Source organism: Leopardus geoffroyi, chromosome D4 (genome assembly GCF_018350155.1).
Source record: "Leopardus geoffroyi isolate Oge1 chromosome D4, O.geoffroyi_Oge1_pat1.0, whole genome shotgun sequence".
Classification (NCBI taxonomy): domain Eukaryota; kingdom Metazoa; phylum Chordata; class Mammalia; order Carnivora; family Felidae; genus Leopardus; species Leopardus geoffroyi.
Genome location: NC_059342.1, coordinates 57,980,609 through 58,003,101, shown reverse-complemented (window position 1 = coordinate 58,003,101; position 22,493 = coordinate 57,980,609). Strand labels below are relative to the sequence as shown.

Below are 22,493 nucleotides of genomic sequence, written 5' to 3'. Positions count from 1 at the left end.
TTACACCAAAGAAAAAGATTTTATTGTTGTCTTAGTCAACATCCCTGGGTGAAACGAAGGGCACAGCATGAGGCTGTGTTCACAGTGTAACACAGACCTTCAGGAAGCACGTTTCCTGACTGGCCTGCTCAGACATCTGTCTTTAAGCCGGCAGCCTTCTAACTCCCACCCTTGCTATCTTAGGACTCGGAGATGCCAGTTTCACGCCACTCAGCCTGGCATCTGGGTTGGTTCTTCCCACATGGACCATGTGAAATTGTTATTCAGGGGAACTTTGTGTAGTTTGAGGCAAAACACAGCAGCCAATTGGCGATTCTAACCCCCCACCCGGGATATCTCCCTGGAACGCTTGGGCCTGTCACACATTCCTGGAGGGGCCGCCAGCACAGCTGCAGCCACAGCCGCCAGGAACAGGCCCGGCTCCCGCCCTGTGTGTGAGGGGAGGGCAGAGGCTGGAGGGCTTCCTCTGGGGGCCCTGGTGAGCTCACACTCACCCCCACGCGCACTGACTTCATCTGTTGGATGCTTGGCCGCGAGCCCAGGCCTTGTGAGGGGCTTTCTCCCAGAACAGGCCCCGGGGCCACCTGGCCGGGGCGGGGGAGGGGGCAGCTTCGGGCCTGACCCAAGGCCTTAGAAACCAGAAGGCACATACTGAGCTCTTCAATGCCAGAGGATTTTAAGAAAAAAGGTGGGAGGGGGCAAGGGTGGTGGTAGTGGCGCTAGTTTGCTATTTAAAGGAAGAAAATGCAAGGAAGTAAAACGTTTCTCTCCATTTGTTCTTTGGCATTCCCATCAGAGAATTCCAGGAGGCACGCAGATGACATCATGTCTTACAACGGAGAAATCCCAACGATGCTGTGAAATGGAGTTGCTGCCTGCCCCATGTTTCCAATGGAAGCTGCTTTATGTTTATGTGTTTAAAGCTGTTTTATGTTACATTTACACGCGAGTTTAATATTCCTAAGTATCTACCAAAAGTAGATTACAATGCAAGAAGATCACACAAAATGAACTTCACTTCTAAGCATCGCAAACATTTGGAATAGAAAAAGACCAGGGATGGATATTATAAGAAATATACAAAAAAAAGTTTGCTTAAAAAAAAAAAAACCAACCAAACGTTTTAAAGTTGATTTTTTCCCCCCTGAAGTCCAAATTATTGTGGTCTAGGTAACCATTAGGATAAAGGCTTCATTTGCTCCTTCCTTTGATAAGAATAAGTTCATGCATGACCGTATATCCAAGCGTGTGGTGCAAGAGACACTCACACATGCATCACACACACACACCAAGCGCGTACACCCACAGGGACAGACACACCGCTGAGTTTTTGTTGTTCTAGGAACTTCGTATCCACGCTCAGTCTGCCACCTTCCCATTACGTTTAATGAATTACTTCTTTGGAGGCAGGACATTTTCTTCAAAGAAGCCCTGGTTGACGACATTCCCTGCCGGGAAGTATCGGGCCACCACGAAGGAAGACCCGTCGCTTGCAGATGCCTTCCCCACTCCCATCTTCTTCGTATTCTTCCACACCATGGCCGTGAAGTGTCCTATAGGGGCACAGGCAGGGGGAGAGGGAAACAGGTCAGTTAGCAGAATCTGGAGAAGGATGTTTCAAAGGATTCTTGAGCCCTGCACTGTCTTGTAAGGCTTGGGAGGCTTCGCACACCAATCAGAGGAAGGAGACATAGAATGCTCCACCTACCTGATTTTCTGAGGCCTCACGTCCTCTCAATCAGCCACACAGATCCTCCTCACCCCACCAATTCTCGATGCCCAAAGGTTTCATGGTCTCCCAGAGATCACGACAAAGCTGAGTGACCCCAACAGTTAGGATGACACCCTACCAGCACCTGACTCCACCCCTCCCCGCAGACTGTAGTCTTCAGGGTCACTGATGATCTGTCTCCATGTTCTTCCCCAAAGACCCCTTTTTGTCTCTATCTCACTTGACATCTTAGGAACATTTAATAGGGTCGACGCCTCCCCTTTTCGAAGCACTCCCCTCTTTTAGTTTCCACGACGCTGCCCTCTCCGGGCATCCCCATCTCACCAGCCTCTTCTTCCTCCTCTTCCATCTCACTTGTAAATGTCGGAGGGGCTTGCGCTTCCCAAGGCTCAGTCCTGGGCTCTCTGTTTTTTTCTTGCTGTACTCTTTAGGTAATTTCATCTTTCCCTGGCTCCCAAATGTATTTCTCCAGCCCAAATCTCTGTATTCCAGATACAACTACTTACTTGACATTTCCACTTGGATGACTCATAGGCAAACCTATCCAAACCTCATCCTTGATTTTGGTTCCCCGCCCTCCCCATTCCCCCACCGCCAGAGTTGCTCCTCTTCCTCCCTTCAGTTTCCATTAATGGTCCCCTTATGCACACAACCCTAGGGGTTGGTCTGTATCCCTCCTTCTCCCACATTTCTCCTCAACAATGCATCATTCAATCTTGAAGATTTGAACTCCAAAATATATCTTAAGTCCATCTACTCCCCAAACTTTGGTCTCAACCACAAACTTTCTCACTTGGACCACTGGGATAGCCCTTGATTGGTTCCCTAGCATCTGCCTTTGCCTCCTCTAATTCACTTTCTACCAAAGTAGTCGGAGTAACCGTTTTTAGACATATCTGTTTACTTCCCTGCTTAAAAATCCTTCAACCGCTTCCAATTGCACCTAGAATAAAAGTGAGGAAAGTGAAGGCTTTGGCCTGATGGCCTCCTTTCCATTCCTTGAGCACATCAGGTTATTTCCCACCATGGAGCCCTTACACACACTGGCCGTTGTGTGGACTGCTCTGATGATGACCAACATCATCTTGTCCCTTAGGCCTCAGCCTGAATATCACTTGTGCAGGGAAGCCTTTCACAGTGACTCATTTCCTGAACACCTCCCTCCCGAGATCATCTTATCATACCTTGTTTTTCCCCTTCAGCATTCTTACCATTTGCAATATTATGTGTGTTTGATTTCTTGCTAATCTGCTTGGCTCTTTGACTAGGCTAGGAGACTCACAGGGACAAGAATGAATTGTTTCGGTAAATTCAGTACCCTGGCACAGCCTGGCACGTGAAAAGTATAAACTAAACCTTTGTTGAATGAATGAATGAATGAATGAATGAATGAAATGAGTGAATGAATGAAAAGGCATATGGAAGAACCATCTTGGACTTGGGTTCTGCCCTCACTGAAGTGCAGGCTTTCTATTTTGAGCTCTTTGACACCTTGACAGGTTAGAGCCTCCTTCAATTTCCTTTGCTCTAAGCCAAACAGCCCAGTTCCTTCTCAAGCTACTGTTGACCCTCCAGACACTTCTATGGTTTGCTAAGCTGCTCAGCATCTCAGGCTCCCTGCCCCTCACCCACTGCTACTTTCGAGCTTTTAATATAGCTCAGCTTCCAACTCCCCTTCTGCTTTGGGGTCAAAGAGTTGCTATAGTGGCTTCTTTGCTCAATGACCATTAATACTTCTGTCTCCTAGGAGTAGAGGTTGGGAGTTTATCCTTCCCACCTTCACTGTTGAGGACTCACAGAGATCCTTTGACAAGTCAATATTTACTTCCATATCACAGAACGGCATTCATTTGCTAAAACAACACTGAAGAGACTATGTTTCCTCTTTGAGGGTGGGCACCTCACCTTTCGTATTGACCACAACATACCCAGTGTTTAGCACGGAGCTTGGCACAGGTAGGTGTTCAATAAATAACTGATGAAGAATAGAAGAGACAGAGGGAAGGAGGAAAACTGTGATCAGAGGAGCTAAGTTTCCCACAAGGCAGCTAAGAAAGAAAGAGGGGAACCACTTTATGTCCATTAGGATGGATATTATTTTTTTTTTCTTAAAGAAGAGGAAAATAACAAATATTGTTGAGGATGTGTAGAGATTGGAACCCTTATGCATTGCTGATGGGCATGTAAAATGGTGCAGCCACTGTGGAAGACAGTATGGTGACTCCTCAAAAAATTAACTATAGAATTATTATATGATTCATTAATTCCACTTCCAGGTATAAACCCATAAAAACTGAAAGCAGAGACTCAGATATTTGTACACCAATGTTCACAGCAGCATTATTTACAATAGCCAAAAGAGGGGAAAAAACCCAATATCCACCAATGGATAAATGGATAAACAAAATGTTGTATATATACATATAATAAAATACTATTCAGCCTCAAAAAGGAATGCAATTCTGGTACATCCTACCTTGAGGATGAACCTTGAGGACATCATGCTAAGTGAAATAAGCCAGACACAAAAGGGCAAATATTAATGACTCCTGTTATATTAGGTACCTAGAATAGTCAAACTCATAGACACAAAAGTAGAAGAGTGGTTGCCAGAGCTTAAGGGTGGGGAAATGGGAGGGAAGGATGGGAGTTATTGTTTAATGGGTTCAGAGTTTCAATTTGTGATGACTGAAAAGTTCTTGGCAATGGTTGCACAATATGTGAATGTACTTAATCTCACTGAACTGCATTCTTAAATTTTTTTTTTTTAACGTTTTATTTTATTTTTGAGACAGGGAGAGACAGAGCATGAACGGGGGAGGGTCAGAGAGAGAGGGAGACACAGAATCTGAAACAGGCTCCAGGCTCTGAGCTGTCAGCACAGAGCCCGACGCGGGGCTCGAACTCACAGAGTGCGAGATCGTGACCTGAGCCGAAGTCGGCCGCTTAACCGACTGAGCCACCCAGGCGCCCCTGAACTGCATTCTTAAAAATGGTTAATTTTATGGTAAATATATTTTACCACAAAATGGAAGGAAGGAAGGAAGGAGAAAGAAAGAGAGAGAGAAAGAAAGAAAGAAAGAAAGAAAGAAAGAAAGAAAGAAAGAAAGAAGAAAGAAAGAAAGAAAAGGGAAAGAGCGGTAGATGTTCACACTCTTCCAACCCGACAGTTGATATCTTCCATTGTGTCTCATGTATGGTAAGGACTGAAAAAATGTTCATTGATTAAATTGTGTGTTTTGCCCTACGGTTGAACTCCATTTTTATAACTATTAAATTTAGGTATACTTTTTTGCTTTGTCTACATCCATAAGAGATTTGAGATTACTAAATTGTGAAAATAACCAAACATAAACACTGATGAGTAGAGTTGCCGTGATAAAATCAAAACAAGAACTAAAGGAAAGGAAACCCGAGGCTCAATTATGCATCTTTACCACAGATCTTTAGACTTGTATTAACCAATGCCCAATAAACTCTGATTTTCACCTCAAAATAGAGGAGAAACACTTCTTGCCAATTCACCCTTGGTCCTTACACTTTTGAGTCACAGCTCCAGGCTTTCGGCAACTTTGCCAGATGTCACTGCTTCTAAAAGCTGCCTTTTTATTAAGGCTCAAGCCCTTTTTCACACCAGCCTTTTCTCTCAAGAGAACCACATGCTTTGGCTACCGACCATTCACTCTCTCTGCTGCCCAGACAAGGACGAACTGCCTTTTATCCACCGGTTGCCAAGGAAGTGATTACAGACACAAGGTGCACATCAGCAGTTTGCATGCCTGTGGAAGCCTTTTCCAAACAGATGAGACTAAGTAATTTTTCCTCTGGCTGGGGAGGTCTCTGGTTACGGAGATAATTAAGTATGGGTATTCAGAGATGAGTTAAAGAACATGACTTCCTTAGCAACCATCAGATACACAGTGGTTTCTAACTAAATCAATTACAGTTTCTTCCCCACCCCCCACAAAAGGGATCACATCCTCTTTTCTGCTACGGACCCAAGCTTGCTAGAATACACATTTGGAAAGCATATTAAATATGTTACAGTATATTCTTGCAAGGGAATAACGTAAAACAGTAAGAAAGAATGAAAAAGCTCTTTTTGTATTAATAGGGAACAATCTCTGGCAATCTGCTGCGTGAAGAAAGAAAGCGCAAAACAGATCATATATCTGACACATAAAAAAAGAGAAAAAGAGAACATATTTACACAAACGCTGGTATAAAATCAGAACAACTCTCGACTGATACCCAAGAAACTGGTATCACTGGTTGGAAGGGAAAGTTCTGGAGACCAGGGATGGAAGGAAGACTTTTTTACCTTATACAGTTTGCAAGTTTCATGTCATATAAAAGTATTATTTACTCAGAATAAACAAACCAACCGACTCATTAAAACAGAAAATAACAAAGGAATTGCAAGAAACCATTTCTTTCCACACAACACATAGCACAGAACTGTGTCCTTCGTCACAAGATGCTGACCCAAGGTGGGTGGGGATAGATTACAGGATATTTCAAAGGCCCTTCCCCTACATCATGGACTCAGGCCAGGAAATCCCTGTAAACAGCAGCTCTGGGGAGGCTGAGGCACGGGGAATGGGCCCGAGGATCTTGAAGGGTCTTGCAGGCTCTGACTATAACACCGTCCAAAGCTGTGCTTCTGTCTTAGGATCAGGCTGTCTCCCCCAGGCATTGCCCACCGGCACCTGGGACAGCATAGGGGCTAGTTGCTCTGAGGTTTTCCTCTTTCGGGCTGGGAGATGTGGGCCAATAGGTTGGACAGGCGGTCAGTGATCAAGGAAAGTTGAGTCCCATTCCCAGCTCTGACCCTTGTGAGATTCCCACCTTGAAGCAGGGGCCATGGAAAAAGCATCAGACTGAGGACAGGTGATATAAAAGAAGACTCTTCCTCTTTATGGCCTCAGTTTCGTCCTCTGCAAAATGGGTAGAATAAAGCCCCGCCTACGAATGGTGTTGTGAGGCTCACGTGGCTGTGGCTGTGGAGGCACTTTATAATTGTCAAGTGCCACGCACATGAGCAATGCTAATAACTCGCTCTGACACATGTCTGATTGCTCGCGAGTCTTGCTTACGGGGTAAGCAAATCCAGACGCTCTGAAATAAAATGTCTTCTGGATGCCGAACTTTACGAAGACAGGTCTGCACATACATCCTTAAACACTGGTAGGAAGCTGTTCCTGTTCCCTTCCTCACCCCTTCAACGGAACTGCCATCCAACTGTCATTTCTTACTTAGGGCCCTGACAGCGGCCTCCTGGTCCCCAGCCCGGGGAGCTGAGAGGAGAAATGCCTCAGCAGATGCTTCCACCTCTGCCCCACAGTCCTGCCTACGCTGTCGAAAGAACCCCTGCCCAAAAGGGTGAGCAGCAAACCACAGGAAACAGTGACTGGCTCCGACAGCGTGTCACTTCCTGCTTCGGAAGAATGCTCCAGGGGGTGAGAGGCCATAGTGGCCCCACCCATGGGTGGGATGGGGGAGGGGAGAGGGAAGGGGGTGGGCAGAGAACCCCCTTTTCAGTTTCCCTGGTGCCTTTCGGTCAGAGAAGCTCACAGCCCCTTCTAACCCATCCTGGGCCGCAAGTGGATCTGAGTCGGTTCTGAGGAAAGAGGGTGTCAGGTGAGGGAAGCCTGCTGAGGGGTAGGAGGGAGCCCAGAGCCCAGAGCAGCTGGTGGGGCTGTAGTAAGCTGAATGTTTACCGCTCACTCTGGAGGCCTCGCAGAAAAGCCGATGCTGGTCCCACAGCTGGCCCTTCCCCGCATCTAAACACCAGCTCTCAATGTCCCCTAAAGGCCACCACCTGGCCCCTCACCCTCCGGGACAGGGGAAGCACAGGGAGTCAACCCAAGTTCATACAACTGACAGTGCTGGAGCCTAGAGCAGATCTAGGCTCTCTGCTCACCTGAACCCCAAACTGGAGAGAGAAGATGAAGGGGGAGCCTGGGAGGCTGTAGGTGTGGGAAGCACTTGGGAAGGGTTTTGGGGGAGGAGGTGAGTGGGGAGGGAGTTAAGACCAGGAGGAGAGAGTGAGCAGTTTGGCCCTTTTCCTGAAGAGAGGGCTTTCGAATATTCTGGCTGTGGGCCCAGGCTGGATCGGAGGGGAGCAAGACTGGCGGTAGGATGACGGGCCATAGCGCCAGTCCCGGGAGGAAGCACTGAGCAGCGGTTAAAATCCACAGCCTCCTGTGACACACGCACTCTAGTCATCCGGAGAACTTGGAGCTGGTGGGGAGGGAATCCGTGGCTCGGGTGTTCTCAGATAGAGGGGGATGTGTGTGTGTTGGGAGAAGTGATGGCGAAAGAGAGTTTTGCCCTTTGGGCAAAGTCATACAGGAGAAATACGGAAGAGGTAAAATAGGAGGGAAATGGCGGCTTTTCAGAGCGTTAGTTCCTTTCCAAAATGCAACCCTGCCCAGGACCAGGCCACTGGTGTGATCCCATCACTCACCAGTCCCAGAAGTGAAGCCGGGCTGCTGGAAGTTGTAGTTCTTGATTTCACTGTACCATCTATCAGCCACCTCCTTTCCTGCAGGGAAAAGACACTGCTTAAAACTCAGCAGCGGAATTGGGGCACCTGGGTGGCTCTCTCTGCCCCTCCAGAGTGCGCGCTCTCTCTCTCTCTCTCTCTCCAGATAAATAAACTTAAAAAAAAAACAAAAAAAAAAAAAACCCAACACCTCAGCAGGAAAATCAACTCACTCACTACTCCTTCCATCTTCTCCCGTTAACCCCAAACCACCCACCCCACAGTCAGATGTCTGATAAAGCACCAGTGAGCCGAGATAGGGACTCCTGCCCAGGAGTGTGTCTAGGCTGAAGAGAGAGCTTTGTTGGAGACTGGGAAGAGCCCTGGCCTGGGGTTGGAGGACTGCCTCTGTGTCCCTGCCCTACCACCAACTTGCTATGTAATCCTAGGCAAGGCCTTCCTCTTCTTGGCCTCCGTACAAGGGCTGACTGCAACGTACTCCAAGGGCTTCTAATGATGCTCTGAGTTTTCGGGAGACTCTGCCCTCATCCCACCCAAAGTCTGTCTCCTGAAATATCCACAGGAAGAAAGGCAGTTGGGCTGGTGGGCTGGGGTCTCCACTGCAGGCAGAAGGGTCCTCACCCAAAGCATCGGCTGGCCCCCGCCGGGCAGGTGCTGGTAGGACAAAACCCCCAGCATCTCTCTGGGAGCTGTTGGTGTCAGGGACCACAGCCAGGAGCCTCAGATCCCACAGCAGTTAGTCCCACCCTGAACTGTGATTTGTGCGTGAATCACCTGGGGCGCTTGTTAAAGTTCTGACTTCAGGAGGTCGAGGGTAAAGGCTCTGAGTCTGCATTTCTTGGCCGGTGGACCACCCTTTGAGTAGCAAGACCTTACACAACAGAGCCTACACACTGGCCTCACCCGGGGAGCACTGAAACGTTGCTGAGGCCTGGGGCCTGCCACAGCCTGTATCAGCATCTCCGGAGGAACCGGGTGTTGGGATTTTTTTAAAGCTGCAGAAGATCCAGGGCGGGGATAAAGACAGCCTAACGAAACAGAGATGGGGAAACTGGGGCCAGAGAGGGTAGTGACTCACTCAAGGCTCCACGGGGAGCCAGCGCAAGGCTGGAACCAATCACATCTGTTCCCACCCCTTCGGTGAGACTTCTCTCCCAGGCCCACCAAAGCCAGCGGCCTGAGCCTGGAAAGGAGGCCAAAGGCGCCCACCTTCCTGGGGAGCATGCGCACACCTCTCCCGGAGGCCCGCTGCTCTGGGGAAACCGGGAGGCCCACAGGGCCTCCCCCCCCCCAGGGAACTCCCAGGAATGTCAGGCCCCAGAGGGCACAGTAGCTCTCTCCAGCATTTTCCTAAAAAGCCGGACAGCCCTGTCCGAGCCAGGAAGCTCAAGAATGTTTGGTCAGTGTGGGGGGATCATCATTCCAGGCTGTGACCTTGGATGGAGGAATTGTCTTTCTCATTTTTTTTTTTCTAACATGGAAAAAGCTCAATTGCATTTTTCTGGTGATAAAAGTTAATACACCAACACTTAAAAGAAAGAAAAATGTGAAGTACAATTCTTCTGTAGCTGGGGATACTGGGCGCCCCCAGGGTCATGCTGAAACCCTGCACAAAAAGGGCACAGAAATGGATTTGTCTCCCCTGCCCCCATTCCTCAGCTGGGAGCTCTTCCGAAGGGGAGGGCTGGGCAGTCTGACTCATCTCTGTGTCCCTGGCACCCAGCACAGGCCTGGCCCTGAGCCGGCCATCGGAGAGTTTGTGGTGACCAGCCCCTGGGAACAGAGGCGGAGGGTTCTGGGGCACCTCTCTCTGGGCCGGTGGCACCAAGGCCACACGGAGGAGGGTGCTGGGGCCAGGAGGGGCCTGAACACTGGATGTCCCAGGCCCAGCTCAGGCGGGGGGTGGGGGGGGGGTTGGCGGGGGGGCAGCTGAGAAAGTGACCTACCTGTCTGATCGTAGGAGGCCCATGCCAGGTTCTCTCCGCACTGGCCGCGACTGGACTCCGGGCTGTGCTTGAGGATCCTCGTGCTGGCCAGGGCCTCCGAATACCTGCCAGAGTCCATGTACTTCCTCAGAGCGGGCGCAGCCCAGGGAACCCCAGAGTATGAGCCCTAAACTGGTGTGGCTGAGCTTCCTTCCCTGCCCCAGGCTAGTTGCACAAATCAGGAGCATCGTGCCAGCATCTCTTCTGAGCCCCCAACAGTCTCATTTCACAGAGAAGCAAACTGAGGCTCGGAGGAAAAGGACCTGCCTAGGTTAAGTGGCTCAAGGATTATTCAAGCCTGGCTCCCTCTGCCCCCCAGTCCTATGTCCGTCCAGCTACCCCAGGGCCCCGCCACGACTGCAGCCACAGCGCCACGAAAGGTCAGAGTCACCCGGGGCTCTGGGGACACTCACTGCTGGGCCTCCCGGTTGAGCTTCTTGCAGAGCTTCAGTGGGGGGACGCCGTGCTGCTGCCGGTACTCGTTGTGGGCCTTCAGGACCTCATTATTAAACTGCTTGGAAGCTGCAATAATTTCAAAATGGAGAATGTCTCAGTGCAGAGAAAGGACCCACCAAAAGCAGGATGGCAGGCTTCAGGGTGACGCCCAGCTCAACCCTCAGGCTACAGGGACCGGCCGCTGCTGCCCTTGGGCACCGGGGCCAACCGAGCAACCACGATGCCCTGCTTCATACCCCTGATGTCACCTTCCACATCTCCGCGCGTCTGCACCTCACGGGTCACCTAGGGCCTTATGGACCACATTAGGGATTTGGGTCTTTATCGGGGCAATGGGAAGCGACTGAATGGGCGCAGGGGGCTGGGCTCCTGAGATCTGTGTTTCTGAGAGATTCTGCTGGCCGCTGGGTGGAGGATGGGCCGCAGGTGCACAGAAGACGCAGGAGGGTGTGGGCGGGACAGTGAGCAACGGAACCGGAACCGCTGGGAAAAAAGTGTGCGGAGACTGGATATCTCAGACTGGACCCACAGGATGTGGTGGGGACCGGGAAGAACAGGCCTGGCTGTGGTGAGGGTGACAGGGACAGGTGAAGAAGGGGAGCAGGGGGGACAGCACCGGGGAGGTGGGGTGAGGGACAGAGTGGAAAAGAATGTGGTGGTGTTGGGGAGCAGGGTGGGGTCAGCTGGACCCAGGGGTGCACTGAAGGGAGAGGTAGAGCCTGGGCCCAACTGGGTCATGACCTCAGAAAGGACGAGGTGAAGGAGGCTGGAGTCGGGGAGAGAAGAAGTGGGTGAAGGCAGAGTCAACAGTAGACAGAAGTCACAGCAGTTTGGATCTGAGATGGAAGCCCATCCATCCCACACCTTCCATCCGTCTCCCCGCCACTCGTCCATCCATCTTCTGATTCATAATCTATTCAGCAGCAGCAGCAGCAGCCATCCATCCACCCATCATCCATGCATCTGTTTGTCTGCTCTCTGAGCGCCTTCTCTACTCCAGGTCCTGGATTATGTGTGAGAGGTCCAGAGACAAATGTCCTGCCCTCAGTGAGCTCGCAAACAGAAGGGAGACAGCTTTGTACACAGACACTGGCAAAGAGTATGAGAGGGCTAAGGTGAAGGTGAGCAGAGGGCAAGGGGAACTTGGAGAAAAGCAACCTAACGTGGGCCGGGGGATGGGGAAGGTGGCCCCTTGGATTGAGGCCCCAAGGATGCCTGCACAGGAGCCAGTCAGGCTGACTGCGAAGTCACTGAGCACCAGCCTTAGGCATCTGGGAGTGCCCCTCTGTGAAATGGGGTGAGTTGGGTGGGTTACGAGTAAGAGCCATGGCGGGGAGGGCGGGTGACACTGAACTAGTCCCATCTGGCGGGACCCTTCCCTGAGGCTTGGCTGTGGGCAGCAAAGGAATAAAGTGGAAGATTGAAAGAAGCGCCACTCCTATCCCTGCCCCCAGCTCATTCACCAGGCTGCCTGTCCTCTCCTCTCCTCTGCTCTTTTCTTCGCCCCAGAGGCTGAGATGACCCAACATGGAATCTTCCTCCCCTCCCTCAGCCAGATTCCCCATGTCCCCTGGGGCTTCATATCAAATCCCACTGGGTCTCTGAGGAGAAGCAGAAGGAAGGCTTGCCCTCAGGGAGCTCTAGGCTAAATGCGGCCCTGAGAGGTGAGGCAATGCCAGTGGTGGCTAGCTGCCCGAGGGGGTTCCAATGACCTGAAGAGCTAGGACCCTGGGGGCCCAGCACTGCCTTTCCGTGAGGTCTGGTCACAGCAAGGCGTGGGCAGGGGGAGGCGGAGCTGAATGGCAGGATTTGGGAGGCAAACACGGGGGCAGACTCGGGGGACACTGAACAAAGGGGTGATGGTAGCTGGGCACAAGGCAGAGGTGGAGTTGCGATCTGAACTCTTCAGGTCTTTGTGGCCAAGAAAGGGGCCAACGCCTCGTTGGTATGAAAGGTAAAGATTTCAGGTTTATGGGAGGGAGGAAGAAAAGGGAAGGTACTGTTTGGAGATCTGTTGTACGACAACGTGAGTATACATAACACTACTGAACAGTATACTCCAAAATGGTTAACATGGTAAATGTTATGTCATGTGTGGGTTTTTTGTTTGTTTTTTTTTTTAACCACAATAATAAAAAAGATTTGGGGTTTAGCATGTTAATGTGGTATTTGGGATAACGGAGTCACAGAGGTTCTTAAAGAATCTCTCGGGTGGAAGCCATAGCAACTCAAGGGGACCAGAAGGGGTTCCTGTTGGTGACGTGCAAAGGAGTCAGCAGGGCGACTCGGCGGCCAGTAACCCACCAGCTCCCAGGCAGCGCACTGCTTGTCCTGCACGAGCCGGTGTCCAGCTGGTGTGCTTCACGCAGCCTGGCCCCGGCCTTGTCTGCAGGTGGCGACCATCTGTAGTGTGTCCAGAAGTGGTGACAAGGTGGAGACGGGGCCAGAAATGGGGGTCTTATAAAGAATGGGTACAATGCTGGGTATGTTCATCCTGCAGATCAGACTTTGGAAGACACAGTGGAGGCCTCTCATGAATTCTGGGATCCACAGGGCAAAGTTGGGGTCAATGAGTAGAAAAGGCAGGATGATAGAGTTCAGCTCAGCCTAAGAAAGATCTTTCTCTCAATCAAAGCTTTCTAAAAACTGACAACCTCACAAGGTAATGAGCTCTCCGGCACTGGGGGAATACAAGCAAAGTGATTTCTCTCAAAAGGATTCAGGCACTGGAGGCCAGTCAGATGACTTTCGAGTCCCTTCAAATCCTGAGATCTCATAAGGTCCCATCAGGGTGGGGTGACAGGAGACAACTGAATGACCCACCTCAGACTTCCAAGGAGTTCTGAGCTTCTCTGAGGAGAGGGAGTGATCAAGATAAGTGTAGGTGTACGTGCAGGGGCAGGTGTGGGTGCACGCGGTCAAGGTGGCAGAGGATCCCTGTCTGAGGGACAGGCTTGGCGAGGCCCACACTAATGTCCGTTCCAGCTCCTATGTCCTGGGGAGGCCACAGTGGGACACCACAGGAGGTGCACGGGATTGAGTGGCATGGGCGATGCGGACCATCAATGAATGGCGAAGGCTTCCCGGAGGAGGTAGTGAGGAGGTGGAGAGGCACAGAGAAAGCCAGGGCCACCGGGAATCTGGTGTATCCGGGGCTATGGGGAGGAAGGGGAGACAGGGGAGGAGTGGGTAGCTTAGATGAAGCTCGTTTGTTTACAAGCAGCCCTGAGTGCCGGGCTCAGGTTGCAGGTGACCCAGTAGTGCTGGAGGTCCTGCAGTCTTTTTGGCAGAGAGGGACATATAAGGCTGCTAGAAACTAGGTCACTGCACTCCCAGAATGTGGGAAGTAAAAAGAAACAAAAGTGAAAGTTCCTGTGCCCAATCTAAGCTTGGTGCCCAGAAGCCAAAGCTAGTCACTGTCTCCAGCAGGGCCAGTTTCCTGGGCCAGGGTTTCTAGAAAGGGGTCAGGAAGACTTTTTGGTAGGGGAACCTTCTCTCCCCACCCCTGGCTGGAAGGCATGGGGGCCCCAAGGCCACATCTCCCACTGGCCCCAGAGTCCCTCCCACCTCGGAGGCCAGTCCCCGCCCAGGTGGCCCTACAGAGCAGGGCTTCCGGGAGGCAAGATACCACTTGTGACCACACCCAGCAAAAGGCACACCTCGCTCTGTAGGAAAACCCAAGAACACATCTGCACATAAAGATTAAAAGTCAAAGAAAATCTCCCCATCCCCACGTCAGGCAGGGAGAGCCCTCACAGCCACCCCACAATGGGGGAGGGCAGTGATTATGTCCTTATTTTGTAGGAGGGTAAACCAAGGCTCAGAGAGGTCATACAGGCTCAGGGTGCCAGCCCAGAATGAAGAAGGTATCCTTTCTTCTGCTTGCTGACCAACTATTTCTAGGTGCCAGGCCGGTGCACGATCTTATTTACTTATCACCCTTATCACCACCTTTTGTGGGAGCCCCTGGTTTTATCTTTGTGTTTGCTTGTTTGTTTTGATGAGGAAACTGAGGCTACTTCCACAAGGGAAGTAACCTGCCCACGTTCTCACAACTGGTCCAGGGGTAGTAGGCCCACGAAGGGGGAAAACCCTGTCCTTAACCCCACACCACACCCGAGGGCCACGACACAGAGGACAGTGCATAGAAGAGACAGCAGGGTTTCCAGATCCAGGAGGAGGATCAGGTCCAGGGAGGCTGAGTCTTTAGATCCGGAGGAGGAGGAAGTATGAGTAGAAAAGAACTTTCTCAAGAGCCTCCTCCATGCCAAGCCGTTTATGAACGACCTGCCTGAGGGGCCCCAGATGAAAATCAGGGGCTTCAGGAGTAGAAGCTCCAGGGGGCAGGTGTGAGGCTTGAATTCAGAGCTTCTGGAAGGTGGAAGGAGCTGCCTGGGCATGGCTCTCTGGGGCTGAAAGAGGGTGGCAGGACTGGGCTGTCTCTGCTAGGGTAGAGGACACTGAACTGGGATGGGGACTCTTGAAGGTCTGAACTTGGGGCCCAAGCTTCTAACTGCCAGATAGACTCAGGTCGTGCCCCTCCCCCTCTCCCTGCCCTTGGGCTAGGACAGGCTCCTCCCTCAGCGTTGAACGTCCTCTGAGGCCTCCCAGGGCCTGACTCATTTCTCTGCCCTCTCCAGAATCCCCACCAAAGAGGCCCATCAGGGGTCAGGGCAGGAATTGTGAACGAGCCCCTTCTGTCCCCTTGGCAAGATGCTGGAAAGCGACCTAGTCCCGCCTTTGGGGCAAAGCTGGTTGTGCTAGTTTATCAGGAAGAAAAATGATAAGTTGATCAAAAAAAAAAAAAAACACCAAAAAAACAAAACAAAAAAAAGAATGAGTTCCAGATGGATAGCTCTTGCTCTTTCAGCCTGGCTTCCAGGAAATTCAAGAGGCAAATCCCAGCTTTTACTCACTGTAGATTCTAGGACAAGTTGCTTAATCACTCTGTGCCACATTTCTCCCATATATAAAATGGGGATAACAGTTTCTACCTCACAGGGTTGTTGTGAAAATTCAAAGAATTGGTCTATGTAAATGCGTTAGAACAGTTCTGGGACATAATGAACAGTTACTAAATGTCAACTATAATTATCATCATCACTATTGGGCAGAGATCCTTTGGCCTCTGGCCTTCAGAGAAACTGCCCTGTCAAAGCCCTTCCTAGATTAAAACAAATTTTTTTAAGTTTATTTATTTTTTTTATTAGTTATCTCTATACCCAACAGGGGTCTTGAACTCATGACTCACAGATCAAGAGTGTGCTGGCTCCTTCACACTGCCAGCCAGGGGTCCCGCCCCTCCCAGATTCTAGAGAAAGCGGGGCTGCTGGTATTTAAATTGGTCTTTGACGACTTCTTTCGGTACCTCTGGGCTTAGACATTTGCTGAATGAACGAGTACACAAACAAATAAATGAAAGTCCCACACTAGCACAGAGAAGGCGCTAGGATGGGAGCCTTCTCATTGCAGATGAGGAAACCGTAGAACAGGAACGGCTGAACATGTGAACCGCCCAAAGGCACACAATGAGTCCACAATAAAGCCAAATGTAAGAATGTCCCTCCCTTCGCCCTCTTCCCTCCCTCAAATCTCACACGCTTTCCACTTCATATACGTCTTCCTCTCCCTAATGACAAAAATGATGGTCACTGAAGAGTTGCTCAATTGCTTACTGGAACAAGGATGTCCCGGAGCATTGGGCCCGGCTGCCCCTTTGAGGGAGGACAATACTCCTTGAAGGACTGAAGGAGCCAGGGCCAGGAGAGTGCTTGCTCCGCCTACAAAGCGGCTGTCCCCGTTCCAGCCCCGCTTGTGGCCCCTTGGGCCTGCCACAGGCACTGGGCAATTCCCTGCCTCTCTGGGCCCTGGTTCCCCACCCGTGTGAAGGAAGGATGACATCTGTGGTTTTCAAAATATCTTCAAAGCAGGAAACCCTTTCTTTGAACTACTCCCCCCACTTTTTTTTTTTTTTTTTCCAATAAAATCAACTGATGGCAATGACATGCTGGGAGTGACCCAGCCCACACAGCCTCCCCTAGCAGAGGTGTGACAGCTCCACTTGGTAGAAAGTTCCTGGGCTAGTCGGTCCCCAAAGGCCCTCTGCTCTGACTTCCCTGGGTGCTGGGAGATGTGGGTGGAGGGACACTAAGATACTTAGCAATAATTGCAGGGTGTGTAAGTTCCCTGTGGGGCTGGCATCTCGGGTGAGAAGCATCTGGGGAGCAGGTAGAAAAGTGGTCAGTGTGTCTGAGGGGCAAGCACACAGCTGGGAAGTCAGAAACTTGGGTTCAAATCCCAGTCTGTCCACTTACTGGTCAAGGTGTGAACTTGGACAAGGTGAGTCAACCTCTGTAAATCTGTAAAATTGATAATAACTGCCTTGTAGCGCTGTTACAGACGTTGGTAATGAAATACCTAGTTTCAAGTGTGGCACGTAGTAGGAGCTTAATTATTGGTGATCACGATTATTAGGGGCTAGAGGCTTCTACAGAGCCCAAGATCATTGCTTTTCTCTGCCTCTATAACATGTGCAGCAAACTGAAGGCCAGCAGGGAGACCAGGGCGAGGAGCAGGTCCTGGGAAACTCTAAGTGCTGGGCTGAGTGTCTTCTGGAATTTAAGCTGTGACGGTTGTTTGATACTTTTTCGGCAATGCCCACAACCCCAGGCAGCTCTGGAATATATCTGAGGTTAAATTTTAAAAAGAGATTGGCCCCTAGGCAGTGATGAGGAAACTGAGGCCCAGAAGAGGCAGGGGCTGGCTCTTTACCCCGGTCTTTTTGGAACCACGTAAAGCCCCTGTGTGGATAGGTATCTGTGAGTGCTATCGGACGGCAGGCGCAGGTAACCTCAGGCTGGTGGCCTGAAACCTCAAGGCTGGCCCTGTGCTGAAGGCCCGTGGGGCCCAGAAAAGCCACTTTCTCTTGAAGACCCTTAGTGGGGCCAGACACTACCTGGGGGCTCATGGTCTTTGGGACAGCCAAATAAAATGCATGTGGCTATGAGGGAGATACGCCTGGACCAGCATTCTGGAAGGTCCCTGGGTACGTGGTAGGACCAGCTCTTACCTGCCTTCTGCACTGCCCTCCTCCTCTGAACTGGCCTGACTGTGCATCTCTAGTCCCACAAGGTGTCACTGCCATCCCGCACCCAGACTCACAAGGCTGGCCCTTCTTCACATTCACAGTAAGTTGGTCACCAAGTCCACTTTTGGCTACTATCTCAAAAACCCTTCTCCTCCTCCTCTGCAGTCCTAGATGCCTCCATCTCTCTCTCCTGAGTAACTGCAGCAACTCCCCCTGACCCCCACCTCTACCCTCCCCATCTGGTCCACCCTGGCACAACTCTGGTCTTGCCGTGTTTAGATCAATGTCTTTCAATGGCACCCTAGGGCCCATGGGTAAAGTCCAAATCCCCAAGACTCTCCAGGAGGCTGCAAAGGTCCCCTCCGCACAGATTTCCCCCTCCCTTGAGCTCCTACCGCTCTCCCCCGGCACCTGCCCTGCGGCTTGAATCACTTCCCACCTATCACTGGAGCCTATCCACCCTCCTCCTCAATTAGCTTTGTGATTCATTTCTCGATCCAAATGAATACTCCTGAGGACAGAGGCCATGCCCTCCACAGCAGTGGGTCTGCGGCTTAAAGAAGAAGCCAGAAACAACTGATAAAAATGTAGCGTTAGAGAATTTGCGGATTTTCTCCTAAGGTACAGAGAAAGGAGTTGATTTTCAAAATGCTTTTTCACATCTGCCGCATTCTTGCCCCATCATCACCTATCATCCTGTTCTTTTACTACATGACAACTCCCTATGCCACCTTTCCATACTGGAGATCATAGGGGCCACCCTCACTGTACAGATGGGGAAACTGAAGCACAGAGAAGGAAAGAGCCTTGTTCAAGATCACACAGCAAGCGATTAGCAGAGCCAGGGCTGAAGGCCAGACCCGTCAGGGCAGGGCAGGAACAACGCCAGGGAGGGCCACTTACTCCCAGCATGGGTACCTCGTGAGTCTGGATCTGGAGAAGAGATTCAAGAAGGGACCCAGCCTCACCCACCTGAGGATGACAACCCCAGCTTCCCATTAAGCAGGACTCCTGAACTCTGCTGGACAGCTGTTCACTGAGAGCCTCCTGTGAGGCAGGAACTATGCTGGGACAGACATGGCCCCTGGCCACCAGCAGTGAGGAATCTGTGGGAAACAGGTCCATGGCTGGGGTAGTGTCCCAAGCTGACTGCTGGGAGGGCTGCAACAAAGAAGACCCAGAGTGGGGCCGTCCCTCTGGGGGAATGGGGAAATCAGGGAGGGGGTCCCAGCCCCGAGTTGAGCCTAGAAAGATGGGGAGGATTTGCCACCTCAGCGAAGTGGGAGAGGCAAGGTGGTGGCCGCGAGCACTGGAAAAGGAACCCTGGGGAGGGAGCAGCGTGCCAGCCTCCTAACAGCTGAATGTAGGGGAGTTAACGGGTGACGACCAACTCTCAGGGGGTTCCAAGCCCCGCGGAAGAGTGTGTACTCTCTCACCTGTGGACAGTGGGATGGAAAGTGTTAGGGAGCGACAGGACAGATCTGGATTTTAGAAAGTTCACCCCGACAGCCACAGTGATGAGGATGCGCAGCCACAGGTCCGACGTAAGGGGGAAGCGCGAGTGTATATGCCCGAGTGGAGCCAGACAGAGCCTGGCACAGAGCCTGGCACCGAGGGGGCGCTCAGGGGAGGAGGGACAACGACAGAAGAAAAGGATGCTCAGAGCTGTCCTGAGGGTTGGTTGGGGCGAGCTGTTTTGCAGCCAGAGATGCTGTCATAGTTTGGAGGCTTTTGCCGATTCTAACTCTGCTCCAGAAACAAAGCAAAGCCACGCCTTGGCCGGACGCTGAGCGCTAATCCCCAGCGCCTGGAAGCCCTCCCTGACGCAATCTCTGGCTCGCAGACAGGGGGACCCTCCCTCGGTCTCGCCTTCCCTCCCTCTCTCGCGGTGGCCCGAAGGCCACCCCGGCTTCCTGGCTGCCCCGGAAATCGCCGGCGCCGAGCCCGCGGGCGCTTCGCCCCGCACGCCGCCCCATCCCGCAGCCGGGGGTCTCGCGGCGCAGCCGGAGCCCCGGTCCCGCGTGGCCGCGGCGGTCCCGCTCCCCGGGGAACCAGCCCGCCGCGGGGGACGGTGAAGGCGGGGATCCCCGAGCCGAGGCTCTCGAGCCTTCCCCGCAGCCCGGCCGGCCGGCCCGCGGGCTCACCTGACTTGCCCATGGCCCGCTCGGCGCGCTCCCCGGCTCCAGCTGCCGCTGCGCTGCGCTGCGCTCTCTCGCCCTCCCCGCGCCGCTGGAGAGCCTCGGAGGTGGCCCGGCGGCCGCAGCCCCTCCCCCGGCGCCGCCCGGCCCCCGCCTTATAAGGCAGCGACAGCTGCAGGCGGAGGAGCCCGGGGCCACCCCGCCGGCTGCCCGGAGGAGGAGGCTCCGCGGGCCCCCTACTCCGCGAGCCTCCCCGCCCGGCTTCAGAGAACTCTTGTAGCCAAGGGACCCCAGCGGCTGTCCAGGGCTCTCCAGGTGCGGCCTGGGAACCCGGGACCTCCCGGATCTCTCAGCCCCGAGCTGACCCTCTCGGGACGCGGAACGGGGGTAGGGCAACCGCTAAGGCGCTTTGAGGACCGTGGTGCTCACTGTCGCGCGTCACCAGGGGTTCGGGGCTCTCCCCACCTCGTCCTGGCCTCCAGAGACACTTCAGGCTCCGGGTGCGCCGCCTTCCCCTCCCCAGCGACACTGGACTTCCCAGGACATGGCCTCTGGTGCGAGTCCGAGTTGGAGTTCCGGCACGCACCCCGTAACGCCCTGCGTCGACCCTCCCGGGGAGGCTGCCGCTGCCCTGCTCTGACCGGTGGGCCTGTCCCTCATTCCTATCAAACCAAGCCGAATCCCCCAGCCCTGAAGTCTGGCTCCAGACTTGTCTCTTCACATCCTTAACTTCATCCCATGCTCCAGTCAAACTAAACTTTATATTCCCCAAACATGTAGGAGACTTCTTACCTCCTTGTTTTTGCTGGTGCTGGCTCATCTCTGCCCATTCAAGTCCTACTCATCCCTCAGGGCCTTTGGGTCCTTGTAACCTCCTTTCTTGACCTTGGGGGCAGTGGTCAGTACACACCTGGCACTGGGGAGACAGGGTCTCAGTCACGGCCCCACCCCTGTGTGAGTAGAGGACTTGCATGAAGACACAGCCTGAGTCACCTGTGTGACTCCCCAGAGTAACTCCTAATTAAAGGAAGCTAAATTTAAGTAGGACCTTTCAATAAATGGGCACTGGAGTGAACTGATTTGCTGATTTGCAATACCAAGGGCTTCAAATGTCCAGTAGGGCAAGGGTCCTCTCTACTCCCTCCCCGTGTCAGGCTTTCAAACAGTGGTGGAGGGTTAGAAAGAGTGGCCCACCCTGACTCAAAGGGACTTTTGGTACTAGGCGGAGATCCAACCTTTTATGTCCAATGCCCTGTCCCATGTTGCCTACGTCCCCCTTGAAATGACCAAATGAACCCAGTAGGAAGAATTCCATATCACCTCTAGAATCTGGAGAAAAGCCTCTCCATCTTAACCAAAAGTTCAAGGCCAGGAGATAGCTGAGCACAGTGGAGCCACTCACTGCCTGTTGAGGGGGACCACCAAGTCTCACTCCCATTTCCTTGTATGGAGATGAGGGTGGTCTTGGGGTAGGGGTGGGGGGCGGAGGACAAAATCCCAACTTAGCGGCATCTTTGGAGTCTGTGTGGGGTGGGACGTTGTGGACTGTAGAGCCGGCCTTAGCAGCAGGCACGTGGAAGGGCAAGTGTGCCGAGTGGGGTCAGGGCAGTGCCAAAGTTGCCCACTTCCAAGGGCTGGAGCCACTGCCCAGCTGGTTCCAGTGGGTACTTAGGCAACAGAGACAGAGCAATGGCAACAAAGGTCAGACACAAGAAATGCTTGACCCAAGCTAGGACTTCTTTTCTGTCTTATGTCCTATTTAAGAACTCCTTACCTATTCCAAGATCATGAAATGTTTCTGTTTTCTTCTAGAAGTTTTAAAGTTTTAGCTCTTAAATTTAGTTTTAGCTCTTACCTTCATTCTAATTAGGGTGTGTAGTATGAAGTCAGGATTATAACTCTCTCCTTATCTGGCATATGAATCCCCACTTGATCCAGCATCATTTCTTAGAAAGATCTTTCTTTCCCAATTGGCCATATATATGTGGGCCCTCCATTCTGTTCCAGTGATCTATACACGTAGTTTTACATTAACACCACACTGTCTAGTTTGCTGCAGCCTTATAATAAATTTTGAAATCAAGTAGTGTAAATCCTCTCTTTTTCTTTTCAAAGTTGTTTTGTTCATTTTAAGTTTTTTGCATTTCCATACGGATTTTAGAATCAGCTCATCAATTACTGTAAAACAAACAAAACACTTGCTGGGATTTTGATTGGGATTGCCATGAATACACAGATAAACTGACCCCTTAAGAAAATTGAGTTGCTGGTCCATCACCATGGTGTAACTTTCTGTTTATTTATATCCTCTTTAAGCTCTCTCAGTATGTTTTGTGGGGTGTTGCTCTGTATTTAGTTTTCTCTTCTTGTAATGTCTTTTTCAGATTCGGGGATCAACACTGGCCTTATTAAACACTGGAAAGGGTTCTCTCTACTATTTTTTGGAAGAGTTTGTATAGAATTAGTATATTTCTTTCTTAAGTATTTGCTACACATCATCGGTGAAGCCATCTAGGCATGGAGGTGTTTTTCTTTTGGCGGGGAGGAAAGGTTTTAAATCACAAATTCAGCTTTGTGAATAGATATA

The 22,493-nt window shown here is 51.7% G+C and overlaps 1 protein-coding gene across 1 annotated transcript; it reads right to left on the bottom strand.

Moving 5' to 3' along the window:
• GLIPR2 (GLI pathogenesis related 2) lies at positions 1–20,046 on the bottom strand. The gene is made up of 5 exons (XM_045467693.1): positions 19,913–20,046; positions 10,639–10,747; positions 10,187–10,290; positions 8,202–8,279; positions 1–1,553 (listed from the first exon to the last, which is right to left on the bottom strand). The coding sequence occupies exons 1-5, from the start codon at positions 19,923–19,925 to the stop codon at positions 1,393–1,395; spliced, it is 465 nt and encodes a 154-aa protein (XP_045323649.1). The 5' UTR covers positions 19,926–20,046; the 3' UTR covers positions 1–1,392.
• Between the last annotated feature and the right edge of the window lie 2,447 nt (positions 20,047–22,493).